The 17,376-nt window shown below is 35.9% G+C and overlaps 2 protein-coding genes across 3 annotated transcripts; one reads left to right on the forward strand and one right to left on the reverse strand.

Moving 5' to 3' along the window:
- The first annotated feature begins 1,029 nt into the window (after positions 1-1,029).
- LOC113703287 (protein MODIFYING WALL LIGNIN-2-like) lies at positions 1,030-3,304 on the forward strand. The gene is made up of 3 exons (XM_027224598.2): positions 1,030-1,925; positions 2,018-2,223; positions 2,834-3,304. Exons 1-3 carry the CDS (start codon positions 1,806-1,808, stop codon positions 3,075-3,077), a joined length of 570 nt encoding a protein of 189 aa, XP_027080399.2. The 5' UTR covers positions 1,030-1,805; the 3' UTR covers positions 3,078-3,304.
- A 1,996-nt stretch (positions 3,305-5,300) lies between these two features.
- On the reverse strand, positions 5,301-17,079 carry LOC113704496 (protein decapping 5-like). Of its 2 annotated transcripts, XM_072061616.1 has the most exons (8): positions 16,667-17,079; positions 15,521-15,621; positions 11,074-11,145; positions 10,360-10,957; positions 10,088-10,254; positions 6,102-6,281; positions 5,868-5,978; positions 5,301-5,785 (listed from the first exon to the last, which is right to left on the reverse strand). In XM_072061616.1, exons 1-8 carry the CDS (start codon positions 16,839-16,841, stop codon positions 5,648-5,650), a joined length of 1,542 nt encoding a protein of 513 aa, XP_071917717.1. In that variant the 5' UTR covers positions 16,842-17,079; the 3' UTR covers positions 5,301-5,647. The 2 variants fall into 2 exon arrangements, with proteins under 2 accessions (XP_071917717.1, XP_071917716.1); XM_072061615.1 differs by having other exon boundaries at positions 10,088-10,957; positions 16,667-17,078.
- Between the last annotated feature and the right edge of the window lie 297 nt (positions 17,080-17,376).

A 17,376-nucleotide genomic window follows, 5' to 3' on the forward strand; every position in this document is an offset into this window, starting at 1 on the left:
ATTTGTATCCTTTTAAATGCAGGGATAAAAGTAAACATTTTCTAAAATTTGAGGGACGAAATTATTGATTTCCTTTATAGTTTTGGTGGGAAAGAATTTGATTTTCCCATTCAGTCCTTGGAATAATAAGTACTTGGTTGGACCGTGCGTGCCATTCTTGGTTTCTAAGACAAAACAGGTACGTTTTTAGGATGTGATAGATTATTTGCTTCATTTCGAGTTTAAAGCGCAAAAAAAAAAAAAAGTGAAGGACAAAATACGTCATTTTTTGTCTAAAATCAGAATTTCAAAAGTCTAGGCACAAATAGATACTATAACATTATTATGGGAAAGGACTCTGTGCGATTGGGTTTTTATATTGTTCAGTCCAGTTATTATACTTTTTACATTATTTGGTGTACAATTATATTGTATTGTTGTATTTCAAAATAAAAGTAGTGTATACGAATAAAATACTTAACATATATTCGACACAACAGTATAATATATTATACACCAAAAATTCGATCTGATTATTATACTTTTTATATTATTTGATATATAATTACGTTATATTATTGTATTCGAAATAAAAGTGATATATATGAATAAAATGCTCGACATATATTCGGAACAACATATTATAATAGATTTATACACCAAAAATTTGAACACGACAACAATCAATCGGATAGAATCGCATGAAACACAACCACATTGAATCCTTGTCCCAGAAGTCAAGCCAGTACCAAAGGGTTTGGGTCACTCTCCCCCAGTAGGAGTTAAGCCTAAATTTTGGTCCCACCACATTGTTCAGATTAAATGGATTTGAATTGATCCAATGGTGTACCTAAATATATGTGGAAATTTCAAGGAAGCTGCAGGAACTTTCTATCTTCTTACTTGAGTGAGGTGCTTAGTATAACATAAACTTATTTCCTTCTTATTTCGCCTCACCATTGTGTTACATTTTGCATAAGTTTCTGTTTCTTACTAAAGCAAATTTTTCTTTAAAAAGTCCCATAATTACTCTTCTTTACCTTTTCGCAAGACCCACAAATTGCTTGCCATACAAAATTCCAAAAATATCATTTGGTTGAAGTTATATTATCATTTCTTACATTGTACTCCAAAAATCAATTAATCATCATAAAAATTGCCTTAATTGATAGATATTAGTTGGAGGAACAATCATGACCCTTTATTCTGTGTTGGATAATGTCTACTAAAATTCCTTCCTCGGACATGCCTTCCTTAAGTTTTACCCAAGAAACCCAACCCACATGTGCCTGTGCTGCTTTGCATTACTTTCTTCCTCCCTTATACCAACCCAATAAACCAATGGAGCGGTTAAAGACTTCGGAGTTTGACCTGCTCAATGCCAACTGAGAAAAGATTACCATTCTGATGCAAAAGATAAGCCCCACAAAAAACTTCCACAAACCTTCCATAACAAAAAACTGTCTAAATACACTCAAGAATGGTGCTTTATTTTCCAAGCACTGAACAGTTTGAAGGATTTTTCTCCAGCAAAAGTCTCAAAATCCTCATCCTCAAGGCAAGAAGACTTGGGGACCAACCAGCCACAATTCCCGGACAAGATTGGCAGTTTGGCACGAGCAAGAGCATAGAAGAATACCAAACAACTCTTCTTCTTCTTCTTCCTCTTCTTCTTCTTCTTTCCGAATATCCCCTTTGAGAAAACATCAAGGCTTCTTGACTTCTTCTCTTTGGTTTTGTCTGCTCTTTCCCCCCTTGAATACAATTACAACCCCTGTCCAAAAGTTCAAGAAAATTGGAAACGCACAGTCACATACTGGCCCATCATGGTTAATATGGAAAGACACCACTGCAGCTATGCAGTAATACTATTGCTTTCCCTTATCATCATCCTTGGCCTCGTCTCTTTTTCTTTGTGTTTTGCTGCTGAATTCAAGAGATCAAAGGTATGGTTTATGTGAAATTGTACATATCCATTTCAAAATTGTTTTTGTGTATGTGGATTTTCTCAATTCTGTTTTGTGTTTTTCTGGTGTAGAAAGAGGACCTTAGATTTAATGGGAAGCTTTGTTACTTAGCAGGAAGTCAAGGATTTGATTTGGGAGTTGCAGCCTTAGTGTTTCTGTTCATTGCTCAAATCATTGGAAACCTTCTTGTTTGCTGCAAGTTTCGGTCAAGAAGCCATGAAAGAGGCTGCAAGACAAAGCAACCAAAGATAGTCATCATTTCTTTAGTTCTTTCATGGTACATTACTTCATCTCCATTCACAAAATCCCATCCCCCAGAATTTGAGATTTTCTCTGTGAATCATTACATGTATCAATTATATGACTAAGTAATAATCTGGAATTTTATTTTACTTTTGCCTTTTCTTTAACTATAATTCGACATATATCTAAAATACTCGAGTAGTCAAAGCTTTATTTCTTAGTCTTGAATGAGGGCTTGGTTCTCACTCCCTAATAAACTTCTTATATTTGGTTTTTGGAGGCACAATAAAATATAAAAACAGCTCCACATGGGAACAGATAATTTGTCACCAAATCAACAATTTAATGATGCTGTTGACAAATCCCATGGACAAGAACCTACGAACGTGGACAGCTATAAAGATATAAAGTTTAAATTTCATAGTTAGCATGAAGAAGAAACCTTAGTCATCCCTCCTAGTTTTATTTATTTTTTGGATTATTAATAAAATTAGGACTGACATCCCTCCTCGTATATGAGATTTGTCCAAAAAAATAAAAAATAAAAAGAAACCTTAGTTACCATGAGATTTATCTTGAATATATATATATATATATAGCACTCCTACCATTTTAGAAGTTCATTAATTGATTGGCGTGTGCAGGATCAGCTTTGGAGTCACTGTTATATTATTAGGTGCAGCTGCCAGCATGAGCAAGAGTCAACCCTATGGAGAAGGATGGTTAGATGGGGAATGCTACGTTGTTAAGGATGGAATTTTTCTTGGCTCAGCAATTTTGATTTTGATTACTTTAGGTACAACAATTTCTTCGATTATCATTACAATAAGAAGGAGACAAGCCGAAAAAGAAGGCAGAAAAGTGCATGCACAAGCCGAATCTGCCTAGCAAAATAATAGATTTTTTTTTTTGAAAATTCTTTTTTCTGTTTTAAAACAAGTGCTAGAGAAAGGAGTATACTTCCCTTCCCCTTATAAGGGCGAGAATTTCCATTGAAACGCAAAAAAAAAAAAAAAAAAAAAAATTGAATCCATTACTTCTAAATTGACAGTGATAAAAGCTGAAATTTAGTACACTATGTGGAGTTGTATTTTTTAATTATATTTCATATTGTATGCCATGCTTATAATATAGAATTGTAATAAAAGACAGATGAAAGGGCAGTTACAAAATAGACAAATACCGCCGTCAAGTAGTTCTTAGCAATATAGTAATATGTAACTATGCTATTATATATTATAGGTTATTATTGTGTAGAATTTGCATTAAACATTTAATTAAGAAAAGAGAAAAGTGTGACAAGGCACAAGTCACAAGCATAAACTACCATATATTGCTGGAAACCTTTGATACCCGGATTTGGCGTGAATATTAGGCAGGGTGGACCTAGTGGAGAGTCTACCTTTGCTTGATGTTAGAGTCACCGGCTTGTAATCAACTGGTGCCCACCAAAGTAAGCAACTTCTCCAAAATTTCCTTTGGAATAACTTGAAAACCATTCAATCATAATGGGACTTGACAAATTGGAAGAGGAAGGGATAAGGAATAAAGATAAACTCACTTCCCACCAGAGACTTTCTATGTCCTACCATGAGAATAAGATGATGTATGCCTAAAGCAAGTAAACTGTGAAATACTTGCTCAGTTTCTTAATGTATTTCTCTTTGTCAATTAGCAACGCTCTGTTTGAATTGGTCATTTTTTCAAAAACAAGTTTTTCAAATATTATGTTGCAGTAATACACAATAACTCAAAAAACATCTCATCTATACGATATATCAAATATTTCAAAAAAATTTTATAGTAAAAATTTTTTCATATACACTGCTCCAGTAAAATTTTTCAAAAATACTTCCAAAAATAACTAATTGAAACAGTGCCTACACAAACATGTAGACTACGAGACTAATTCCCATCCTAGCTAATGAAAGTGGAACTCTCTTTCGTGCATCTTAGTTGATTATGATGTTATCCATTTGTGCATTTTGATAATGACTCGTCAAAAGCCATGGGCCAGAAGTTCCCACCTGGAATAAATCCGAAGGGCCGATCCAGACAAGACTATAGAATCTCGACAAGAATCGGATCACAATTCCTAATTAACAATTGCTTTTTTCTTTTGAAAAAAAAGAAGAAGGGGAAAGGGGAGGTGGATTAGGATTTAGGAGGACATGTATGCTGTAAACTAGTGAACCCTCCAAAAGGAAAATTTGGTACCCTCCTCAACTTCTGCAAAGAAAATTTTCGTACCCTCATGACAGCAAAAACTGAAATCAGAAAGAAAAACATTGGCTTACTAGTGACTCCTCGGTCTAACCCCTGCTGGATTTAGGAAGACAAACGGGAGGGGGAAATGAGAAGTGACAACTGCAATGGAAGACATTTTCACCCTTACAAAACATCAAATATTTCCAAAGAAGACATTTGAGATAAATGCCAGCACCTAAAAAGAGACAGCTAAAGCCATAAGGGCAAATGCAGAAAACTTGAAAGCAGCATAGATGCGATTTCCGGAGTTGTAAAGGCTACCCCAGAAGTCCAAAATCCAAACTTAAGCAAGACGGTATAGATGCACAATACCATAGACAGCTCCCTACTTTCTAGGCAAGGTGATCCGCTCTGAGGTCTTCAACAATCGCACAAAACAATATTTGCGATAATATACCAAAGATAGACACTAAAACAACAAATATAAACGTAAAACACTAGAACAACAAATATAAACGTAAACCAAAACAATAACTTTTAAAACACATTTAATTTTATCCCAATCACTTAATTTCATTAAACCAATTTGAAAACAATCCGTCTCGAACCATTACTTTAGTTATCAAACAACCTGGATTTGGATGAACCCGTATTTGAAGCGATATACTCGGAACTTCTTAATCTGTTCAGGTCAAAAAGCTGCAAATTGTAATTTCATTTTGGGCACAGGTCGCCCCTGGGGGGATGTCCGCCCATGACCAGGTATCATGCCCACGGCTCAACTGAAGATGGTGGCAGTCCGTAGGCACACAGATTCATAGGTCCTCTAAAACAGGAATAGTAAAGCAACTTTTTTTCACAAAAAAAAAAAGCAACTTTAAAAAAAATGAAAAAACTAAAACATAGCCACTGGCAATCCCATCTTAATTTTTACATTCCTAAAATAAACTTGGCCGAAAGTTATGGAGAAGCATTTAACCACAGTCAGGCTGCTAAGTCTTCGGGAGGCTGTTTCATGGACATAAAAAACATGAAGCAGCCCGTACACTGAAAGTTCCTAAGAAAGCTTGGCAACAAATGCCACTGCATGGACTAATCGATACAAACAAAAATAATTTGGCATAGTTCCAGGATTTGTTGATCCAGAAGCCTAGCATGCATGATATACAAACAACACTAAGGATTAACATTGCCAAAGATGTAAGATTAGCAAGGACGAATATCTCGGGATGAACGAACACCTAGGATTACTACCGCATGTACCCTCCCCGGCCCCTTCCGCTGGGGTTATACCCCCTTCCCCAGCCATATGGATTCCGATTCATGCCACGTCCAGTGCCATAGCCACCATAAACTGGATAATTTCTCTGCTGAAATTGGCCAAATGTCTGGAGAAACAAGAGCAATAAATGGTAAAATGACCTCAATATTATGACAAACGATGTAAAACAAATGCAGCGAATAACACACCTCAGTGTCCAGCTTCATTCTGTCAGAAAACCGATTCTGTCCATTCCTACCTCTACGGGAAGTCGTATTGCAAGATATTGAGTCAAAGAAATCATCCTTGTTATATGCAGGCTGCATGAAGTAGCATCAAAATATTACACTGGACGCAAATTTAAAAGTCTCAGACATTCTGATTTAAAACATATGTATAAAAATAAACTTCCACTTAGTCAAAGAAAACCTTCCAACACCTACTTTAGAGTCTGCTTCAGTAGCCAAACCATCACCCTCTTGGTCCCCTGATGTTTGGCAGACAATAGTATCATCATGTAAACTCTCCATGTTGTCCCTGTGCTTAGCTTTTCCAAGATAACCCCATACCTCATCCTTTTTAAACTTCTCATTCATGGCTTCAAAATCAAATTCTTCAGTGAACTGCAACAAAATATTTAAAGTGCAAGATTTCAATGACAGTGCAAGTTATGGAAGTCTACAGAAGTTGATCCATCTGAAGAGTAAAGCAATAGATAGCAAAAAATTATTACTTTTTCCTGCATAATGCTCTTCATTTGAGCAAGACATATGACATTAACCAGATCAAGTTGAATTTACAGACAAGTCTCCAGTACAATATATGTTACCTAGAGCATTTAAGTTTATATCCAAGCAGAACAATCAAGTCCTGCTAAACTTATTTTAGACAAAAACATACATGATTGAGATGTAACTTCTATTGGTGTGATGATCAGGTTATAGGCTGTTTGTTTTCCTTTTCACCTACCACCCCTCCCCTCCCCCCCCCCCCCCCCCCCCCAAAAAAAAAATCTGTTCTTTCATGAGCAGTAAGGCAGAAAATGCAGAGAAAACTCGAGTAATGCCTGCCCAGTAGCAATGCATAATTTTCAAATATCATTCTTGCTTCACTAGTCTAAAACAAGAGCAACTGACTTAAAAAGTGCTTGTAGGGCGTGAACATAGACGACATCTCATCTTAGTGCATGTGTTTGTGCATGCATGTATTTGCACCCACAAGTATAACCAGAGCACCTTATACTACAAAAAAAAAGGCAAACTTTGAACTTTAAACCAAAAGGACATACCAAATGGCTGATGCTGGTATATACTGCTAGCTAAATGTAAATCTGTATATACTAGACATATATGCACCTTATGTGTTTATATCAGTGCAAATATACGTCAAAGCCTTAAAGATCAAATTCCAAAAAAAAAATACACCCACTTTGCTACCTGTTACTTGTTTCAAAAGAAATTTTCTAGTGACTCTTACAACATTAGAGGAGCATTTATTACTCTACAGTTAATGTTCTCTCAGACAATAGAAGCTTGATATGGCCAAGCATTCAACGTTAGGCAATATAACTTAATCGTCTACTATTCTTTCCTTAGTGTAGCACCTGAGCAACTGAATTAACAAAGTATTTCCAACAAAGTCTGCAGCTAGAACCACAACTTCATACTTGCCAAATGTGACCAACAAATAACCAAGCTCTTCAGCCCTTACCCCCGCAAACAGTTGGGCATCAAGTCAGAAATTTTCTGCTGTTCAAGGGTCATTACAACTGGGAACTACGGTGCCTTACCGCCAATTCTCTGTCAATGACTTGAAAGCTCCTTAGCCCCTAGCTCTTGGTTGAAGCTAGTACTTTCCATTCCAGCAATTTTAGATTGATTCCAATTGCAGTCGTGGAGGTTGTACTAAGCATTGTTTTAGTGGAGATGCTTTCCACAAAGAAAATGACTTCTCCTCCACTGTCAACTGTTACCACTCTACTGAGTATGACAAATCCGAATATGTACAATTTAAAGTGCAAGACTTTAGACATTCTAGCTGATATGTGCATCTTCTTCCACAACTTCAAGTAACACCACAAAGTCACAACCAATAGCCGCAGCAACCAAGTAGTCACTACAAAATCTCTCCTACAGCTTAACTTTTCAGAAAAGCAAATCATCACATTCTCGTAAGGCAACAGGCGCAACCACCAGCAATTCAGGGTGGTTGTGCTCGCTTTTGTTACCAGTTATCTTATCCTCCCAAATAACAACTTCAGCTGCACCGTCACTACAACATAACGGTGTAGGTCATGACGGTGAAATTTTACTTACACAGGAAATGAGTTGAGAACTGAAATTTAAATCACTATTGGATGATATTTACAAATCACTATCTGATGATACGAACTACTTCAACTGCACTGTCACCACTTATCCGATGATAAGAACTATTATCTGTGGTCGTGCTTGCTTTTGTTACCAGTTATCTTATCCTCCCAAATAACTACTTACGTCTGCACTGTCACCACTACATAAAGGTCTAGGTCATGACAGTTACATTAAATCACTATCCGATGATAAGAACTACTCTGTCCATCCCATATTTTTACAAATAGTTGCTTTTGGAAGTCCCAATTTTACAAATAGTAGGCTTAATCTTAGAAACTATATTCAGGTTTGGCTTCACATGACAATAGTTAGCAGCAGGACTATGTACTGAGAAATTGGCTGGAACCAAAGGTTGTAATCTCCTTCCCAACGATTGAGTAGGAAATTGGTGCATGCAAAAGAGCTGCTAATGGGCCTAGAATTTTGAAGCTAATTCAAAATTTGCTAGAAGAATATAATATGGAAAAGACAGTGACCAGCTTTGGTAGCAACAAAAACCAATCCAATTAGGAAAGTAGGACGCTAACAATGGTACAAAGGGAGCAATAACCACGGAAAACATCCTACTGGACAGCATAACTTTTTATTTATCAAAATCAGACAGTACTGTGCAGACTTCTGATGCCTTGGCATGAGCTAAAGGGCCCTATACAGGTTATAGAATAGCCTCTATTCTTGTAGCTTTTGCTAAGTGACCTACAATTTGGGAAAAATCCTTCAATAATGATGATGCAGTAAATGGAACTCAAAAAGATAATCCTCAAGGATATCCATCTGCAAATCAAGATGAATAAATCCACTTTCCAAAGTAAGACAAACATAACTAGTGCAGCAACCAAGCAATTGGCAGACAGATGCATATCGAGCAAGAAGTTGATTCCAACTATATAGATCAGTTTGTCAGCCCTGTTCATGTTGGACTAATCCATACGATATCATGGCAAGCCACAGCCTTGGCAAAATCTTGTTGAAGCTAAATATGACAACAATAACCAAAACACAACAATGCAATATTGTCAACAATATCACATCAGCAGATCTTGTTGAAGCTAAATATGACAACAATAACCAAAACCCAACAATGCAATATTGTCAACAATATCACATCAGTAGATGAAGGACACTACTTTGCAAAGAACTATAGCAGCAAGAACAATTAATTAATTCATTCTTAGCTCTAGTTTTTCATTTGATTTCTTACCTATAGACACGCACACACACACATACACATATAGACATACATATACATAAATATATATATATATATATATCTGTACATTATGTATGTATGTATGTACACACACACGTATACATCTCAACATGTCGCTATATGCATACAAGCATGTGCCCCGTGTACACGACAGACAAGGGAACAGACAAGACAGTCATGATCAACATGTCAATATAGTCCTTCCACAAATTTTCCTATGATAGATTAGACCATTTCTAGACATGGCATTAATCTCTATGCCCAAGAAGTAGTCAATGGCATAGGTTCAGGGATGTGTTGAAATCTTTTTCAAGACTTCCATCAAAAGACAAATCAGCTATAGTTTCTTGATATCTCAAATATTTTCTCTGATAAAAGGGCAGCGTCCATGCAAATTCTAGTAGATAAGCATTCAAAGTTCTAAAACATAACTGCATTTCAAAAAAGACAAGCCATTAACCTTACAGATCAAATTATCTTTGGGAAGTGAGGAGAAACATGGATGTATTGATACCTTTAACTCAGGATAAACTAGCAGCTTGTTTGGAAAAGTAATTCATGGTCTAATATACTTAACTGCACTCAAATCTACTTAATTGAAGACATCAAAGAATTACAGGAAACAAAATGAAGCAAGACCAAACAATGACTAATGTATGCATGATTAAAAGGAACGACTTTTTAATGTGTAAGGTCTGGCAAACTTAAACCCTCAAAACTGGTTACTGCAACACAATAGAAGAACTAGAAGAGAAGAATTAAGACAAACAAGCAAATGACCATCATAATCATGACTTTTGGTGACATTAAAAACATAACTTTCAATTTAGAATTATCGAGACACTACCTCTTGCCTAGGTTGTTGTAATGGCAACAGTGGTGCTTCAGTTGCTGCAGTAGTTATGGAGGATAAGGAATTGGAGGACACTGAATTAAGAGCACTCGTGTCCTGATGAACAGGGAATACGCTCTGAGTAGCAGCAATTTCAGCCACTCTTGGCTGTGAAAACTGATCTGGAGTAAGCAAAATTGATGATTGCTTCAGTAAGGGCCCAAACGAAGATGCAGCAGAGGATACAGACACAGCAGGATTTTTTCCAGGGTCAGAGACCACCATACCAATGTTTGTTGCTTCATTATTATTCACATTTTGAACCAACGACGGCACTGAAGACATATTTAAAGTATTAGCATTCAGCATGCCAGGGGGAAAGGACAGAGCTGAATTTGTGGGCAATGATGGTAAGTTCATTGGCTGCATAGAAAGCTGCTCAGGCGTAAGAGAGGATACAGTATTTGGAAGTGTCACATTTGAAGCAATAAGAGAGGGAACCAAAAGAGGAGAAAAGGGTGAGTTTGTCGAGCCAATTGTCATTGATGCCTGCATTGGAGGTGCCTCTACAAAATTTTTCAATGTCAAAACTGAATTAGTTGCAGATAGGTTCTGATGTTGCTGAGCATAGCCATTGCCACTTGTGGCCCCACCATATCCTTGCAAGGGCATTGGCATGGCATAAGATGAGAAACTGGTGTTCAGAGGGCTCTGAGAAGGACCATGTGCTACAAGCTGAGCTCCAGACGGTTGTGATGGCATTATACCAGGATAGGACCTCATGTTCGGTGCAGCAGCTTCCATGTAAGGGCTGTAATTAGTCAAAGATCCACTACTAGCTGGCACAGGTTTTGCTGAACTTGAAGGGCCAGTGGCAAATTGAGACTACACCAGCAAAAATATAAGTATAGACAGCTTAAGTACAACAATCACACCTCAATCCAAGTCCAATAATGATAATTCATATCTCAAGTTGTACAAACTAAAGTACTCTTAAGCACCTGAATGATAGCCGGATCATTGTGTATTGGCTCATCTACATGAGCAGGTGGAGAGGACTTAACTTGCAAATCCTAAATTCAGAAGAAAAAGAAGTTGATTACAAGAACTTACATACAGATGCAGAGAGCAAGGATGAAACAAAAGAAAAGAGAAAGACAAAATTAAGTACTTCATGTTTCAACTTAAACCTACCATTCAATAGGTTTTTTATGTTAAGATTGTAATGATTGTGTCCTTCCTTTGTCTTTCTATCTCCCAGTCACAGAATATCTAGCTAATACTCCTGCTTTCCATCCTATCACTATGTTTAATGCTTCTTCACATCCACTTAAATAGCTAGTAAAACAAGATGAGAAAAAGCTGCTTTCCATTCCTATCTTTATTTTGCTCTTTGGGGAAAATAACCCTTCCTTTCATTTCCATTCTTCATTGCATATGGTGGCTTAATTCATAGAAACACTTAAAAGAAATATAATCACCCTACTGTTGAAACTTTAACCCGTTGCAAGAGTTTGCGTGAGATGGAGTTCTGAAATAACTTGCCTCAATAAGGTGATTTCTCAATAAGGAAACCTAACACCATATCTAGAACTCCATAAATGGTGCATTTCCCCCCAATCAGAAGTATTAAAGTTGGAAGATTATGGATGCAGAAAAACCAGGAAAATCTCATCTAACAATTTTCAGTGCTTTATTAGTAAACTATTGTTCCATTTGGTGGCTACAATTACCACTCCAATCAGTCAACTTAATACATTTTTTCTCTACTAAATGCCACCATCACTACTCAAGTCTTAAGCTATCAAATCTTCTTTAATCACTTACACTCATATCACTCTTCGTCTATCTCTGCTCTATCCATCAAGTCAGAGAGTAATCTATTCTGTTGCTTGGTGTATCACAATTGCAGAAAAAGTTGGATGAAAGCATTGGCAAAACAATTTGTTGAAGTCATTCATATGAAAATCACTCATTAGGGTGCATCAAATGTTCCCTCGTTTCCTGCTCTTGAAAGGTTAACATGCCCCTTGGAAAGGAACTCAACACGAGCCAGAACTTGCAAACAAACAATTCAAAGACAACATATGCACCATTTGAAGCTGAAACTTTAGTTCCAGTTGCTACCAACTTGTTTCCAATTCAACCAAAAATGGTACCAGATGACTCAATATCATACTGCATTAAACAAATAAAAGTACCAAGTCTGCATCTGCAATCCTTTCAGGATAGACATGTTTTTGAAGAAATGATTGCTAAATTCACAAGACGTTGATAATTTCCTTTCTACTTCGTAAACTTTTTCCTAAAATACAAACTTTTACCGAAATTGGCTCTTTGGTGGCATTTGTCCAATTACAAGGTCAAATAAATATAACTTTGTTTTCAATAGACGATTAATTTTTGTTTCAGCCATCCACAAGAGTACACCAATATGTTACCAATAAACACCAAAAGAGTTAGAAAGAGAGAACCGTAGATATTACATTATTAACTGTGTAGCAATGCTCATAGTTGTCCACATACCCCATGTCTATACTTTGTCGTTGACCTACTTCTGTACAACTTTGATATATTGATGTTAAACATCTAAAACCATCTAGGAAAATGGCCATGCATTTCATGCTACAGGTCTCATAATATAGCAAGAGACCTTTTTATAACTGCAAAGAGTGTTTGACCTCTGAGAACAAAAACTAAAAAGTAAAAAGCATAAAATTAATGTTAAATAGCTAAAACCAAGTAGGGCAATGACTGTGCATTTCATCCTACAGGTTTTACCATATACGAAGAGACCTTTTTATGATTGCAAAGAATCTTGGGCCTCAGAAAGAAGAACTAAAAAGCAAATAGCATATATACACATGAAACAATTAAAAGAACTACTTCAGTAAGGACACCACATGATTGAATGAAGAACTGAAGCTTTTGTACAATACGACTTTATTTCTTAATAAAGGAGCTGGAAATAGTAGCTCTAAATTGAATTCATCATTAGGGACCCAAACTATAGTGGCAAAAGAGAGAGTAGTCATGCCATTACCAGAAAGGTGAGCATACCCCTAGGAAAGAAACCTGAGCACCTTCCAGAATTTACAAATAGAATCACTGAAACAGTTGAAAGACTATAAACAAAGAATGTGTAGCTAGAAAACTAATTCCAATTGATACCAACTTGTATCAATGTCAACTAACAAACTGGTACCAAATAACTAGCTGTCATACTAGGTCAACTACATAAGAATTCCAAAACTACCACCTGCTATCCTTATAGGATAGGAATGATTTTGGAGACATGCCACTAAATTTATCAGACATTTATCATTTCCTTCTACATATAACTCTATTTGTACTAGCTGCTTGATTTTTCTTGTCAGTCATCCATATGACAGTACCAAAAGATTCCCAATAAACACAAACAGCAGGTATAAACCTACTACATAAACAAAAACTATGTTGCAATGCTCATCTTTTCCTTTATAACCCATGTTTATGTTTTTTAATTGTCCTACTTCTGTATAAAGTTGTTAAATTGATGGTAAACAACTAAACCAAGTAGCACTATGGCTATGGATTCCAACCTACAGTTGTTCCAGAACAGCAACAGACATTCTTAAAACTACAAAGAGTCTGTGCCTCTCCATAGAAGAACCAAATATACACATGCATGCAGAGAACAATTAAAAAAATTACTTCAATAAGGACACATGTTTGAATAAAAAAAATTGCAGATTTTCTAAAATCCAACTTTATTTTTTGATGATGGAGCTGAAAATAGAAGCTCTAAGTTGAAATTATCATCAGAGACCAACTACAGTGTCAAGATAGAGAAAGTAGTCGTGCCATTACCATAAAAGACCAAAATTGTTGCTTCGGATTTTTCAGGAGATACTGCACTTTTCTAGGACTATCTTGTTATTACCACATGCAACATACAAAACAGTATGAAACAATTGGACTTTGAGCTACACTAGTTAAAGAAAAATCAAGAAGTACAACAAGATGCTTTCATCATCATGATGTGATAATAAACTTGAATTGTAATGCACCAACAGAAGCCCCACTCCAGCCAACTTTCCAGGAGTGCAACCAAAAAGTTGAATACAACTGAGTAATACACAATGATGATATATGAACCCCATCATGATGTTTATCAAACTGGTTTGGCCAAGAAATAATAGGCCCAAAACCTTGCAAATAGAGGCAAATTGTTTAGTCAAACCAAAAGAAAAAAAATGTAGACAGCTAAAAATATATTTCTAAACAGAAAATCTGATATACTTGTCACCACCATTAGACAATGACAAAGTAATATCTTCCCATCTCAGCTTCAATTCCAAATTCTGAAACTCCTGGAACACATTTCAATAAGTGCCACTAGCCAAGGGGACATGAGCTATATATGAGATGCAGTAATGGGACATGATAAATGATCTAACCTTTTCCCTCTGCTTTTGTAAAATCTCCATCATCCATCTTTTCAACCTTTATCTGATTTATTTACTTTCATGCTGATTATGCTATTTAAGTCTCAAATCTGTATCCTAGTCTTTCCAGAATCGATGGATATCCTTTGACAGCCTCATTGATTTGTAAGAACTGAAACTATATTGTGAACTGACTGCTAAGAGCCAAAACAATCTCATGGTACATTTGAGTTCTGTGTGTAAGGTTTCCAAGCTCTACACTGCCCCACTCTTGATCATGTTGATTATCTTGGCCTGTTCACTATTGTGTTTAATTATGCCAGGAAGCTTGGTTGTTCCATGTCCTTCACTTCTTGCTCCTAATACTAGACTAGTTACAAACTGCAGAGACTTGTAACTTACAACATTGCTCATAGTAGCACATGAATCTGAAGGGTGCACTAAAAATCACCATAATATGTATAGGAAGATCAAGTCACAAGAGTAGGACATGAACAGTTGCAAAGACCTCAATATTATCCACAGAAATAGATTTCATACAGAGCCTAACCAGAAAGGCATACTGAAAAACCAAAAAAAAAAAAAAAAAGGTCCTGGCTGGCCTCATATTGCTAATGGAAGGTGAATATGGAAGAGTAAATAATAGTCAACTGCCAAATATGATCAAAGGTATACTTTGACAAAGTACTACAGTTATCTGCAGTGAAATTTAATAGCAAAATGCACAAAGAAACAAAACTATGTAAGAAAAACAAAATGTCACTACCCAAAAACTGATTCACAAATCACGTGAGAGAGAGAGAGAGAATAGCAAATGACCAATATATAAAACTAGTTCTGAAAAACCAAATCCCTCTTACTTTCTTAAAGAAAAGGAGAAACCAATTGTTGAATAGCATTATTTCATCTGAGCTAAGTATTATAACCTTGAAAGTGGACCAAAATTAATAAAGAATATTGGATCAGTCACACACAATGAGTTCCATAAATTAAATAAGATCAGAAAACATAGAGAATTTACCTTGATGTCACTTCCACGAAACAAAATGTATTCATAGACTTTATCACTTGGAGGAATTTGCGGACCATCCTTCTTCCGCCCTTCAGTTCCATATGACTTAACTACATATTATGGCAATCCAGCAATTATGAAAGGTAACATGAGAATATAGCCACAATCAAAATATGTGACTATGTGAATACTTAAATAAACATGATATAAACGATCAAAACTATAATCAAGAATAAAGAATCAATATGTTGAAAGGATATCTTGCTCAATTGTGCTATCTACTTGTCTTCTTAACCATTGATTTCAAGTTAAATCTCTGTCAATGATGAAATGGTCTCAGCTACAAGAATCATTTAAAAAAAAAAAAACCCTCCAGACATGTCCTCTTCACAATTTCAACTTGCTACAATGAGTCTTAAGAACATAAAAACAATGTAACTCAAAACATAGCACAATACATGAAAATCCAGTGGAACAAAGAACTTGCAATACAAGATTTTGACATATACCACAACAATCAAAGACATGTCTGCTTTCCACATTGATGAAAACCTAAGCAATCCCTACACAAGTTTCCATGACCAATATATGGATTGTTCGTCCCATTCCTTTCCTTTCAACATGAAAAGATCACTTCTTTTCCATTTACGCCGGCAAGTAATTCTCCATTATCCCAACACAACATGCCTATATCTCGAGGTCTACCACAGCTAATTCTTTCAAGATATGCATAGATTATTCTTCATACTATCTCCTAAACTCATCTCTAAAACAGTACAAAATTTCTTTCCAAAAAAAAAAAAAAACAATACAACTCGCCTAACTAATGAAATAACAAGGTCTCGTACAATAACTATTTAAACTAGAACAAAAGAGAAAAATCGTCAATATAATTATTTCAGGTAAAGGAAATGCATCTGAACTGAAGATTTCGATAGAAATTAAGAAGAAGTTCCACACATTAACTATAATAAACTTCTACAGACTAGAACTTCAGGGAAAAAAATGCGCAAATTGCATTAATTTTGCAGTGCATTTATTCAAAGAAAACAAAAATCTTTCGTTTCTTAAATCAAGAAAATTGAAACAAGAAGAAATAGAAACGTAAACTAAACAGTTAAAGAAGTGTTAAAATAAATGACAGAAATATTTTACCGTTTTTCAAGCCGAGAGTGGAGTCCTGAGGGTTGAGATAATAGAGAACTCCTTCGTAACGAATCTCGTACTTCGACGTCAGACTAATGAAGCTTCCGATGTACGAATCCGCCGCAGACGACGACGCCGGCGACGGAGCCGTCGCCGTTTTGCCGTCGGAAGATTCTTTCGCCATTTTCAAATTGCAAAGATTTTACTCCAAAGAAACAAAATCCTAAAGGAGAAAATCGAAAACCAATGCGAAATTACTCAAAAAACGGTTTCTCAATGTTTTGAAGAGAGGAAGAAAATCAGAAAGTTTTCATCGAATTTTTGTCGGTTTCTTTAGTGGTTGGTTTTGGCGTTTTCTAGAACTTGAACTGGAGAAAGAAAGTGATATATTTAGAGGTGGAGTAAATGCCTATTTATGTAAAATGTATATATTTGTAGTTAAAAAGATGCATGTTTATAGTTAAAATATGAAATGGTTTATTATGAAATGGCTCCTTTATTTGTATTTTAGTTTCAATCCGCCCCCTCTACTCCCGAAAGTTATACTTCTTACGGGAAGGGTATTAGAATTTTCCAGCATCCCCTATGTTTTTCGAATATATCTTTGCCAGAATCTTCGTGGTGAACTTGGAGCACCAGTCTAAAGTATCTCTAGAAATCCATAACCCAAGGTTTTAAAACCTAGACTGTTTATTGATCTGGAGAAGTTATCAGGTCAT

The sequence above is a fragment of the Coffea arabica genome, chromosome 8e, assembly GCF_036785885.1.
Source record: "Coffea arabica cultivar ET-39 chromosome 8e, Coffea Arabica ET-39 HiFi, whole genome shotgun sequence".
Classification (NCBI taxonomy): domain Eukaryota; kingdom Viridiplantae; phylum Streptophyta; class Magnoliopsida; order Gentianales; family Rubiaceae; genus Coffea; species Coffea arabica.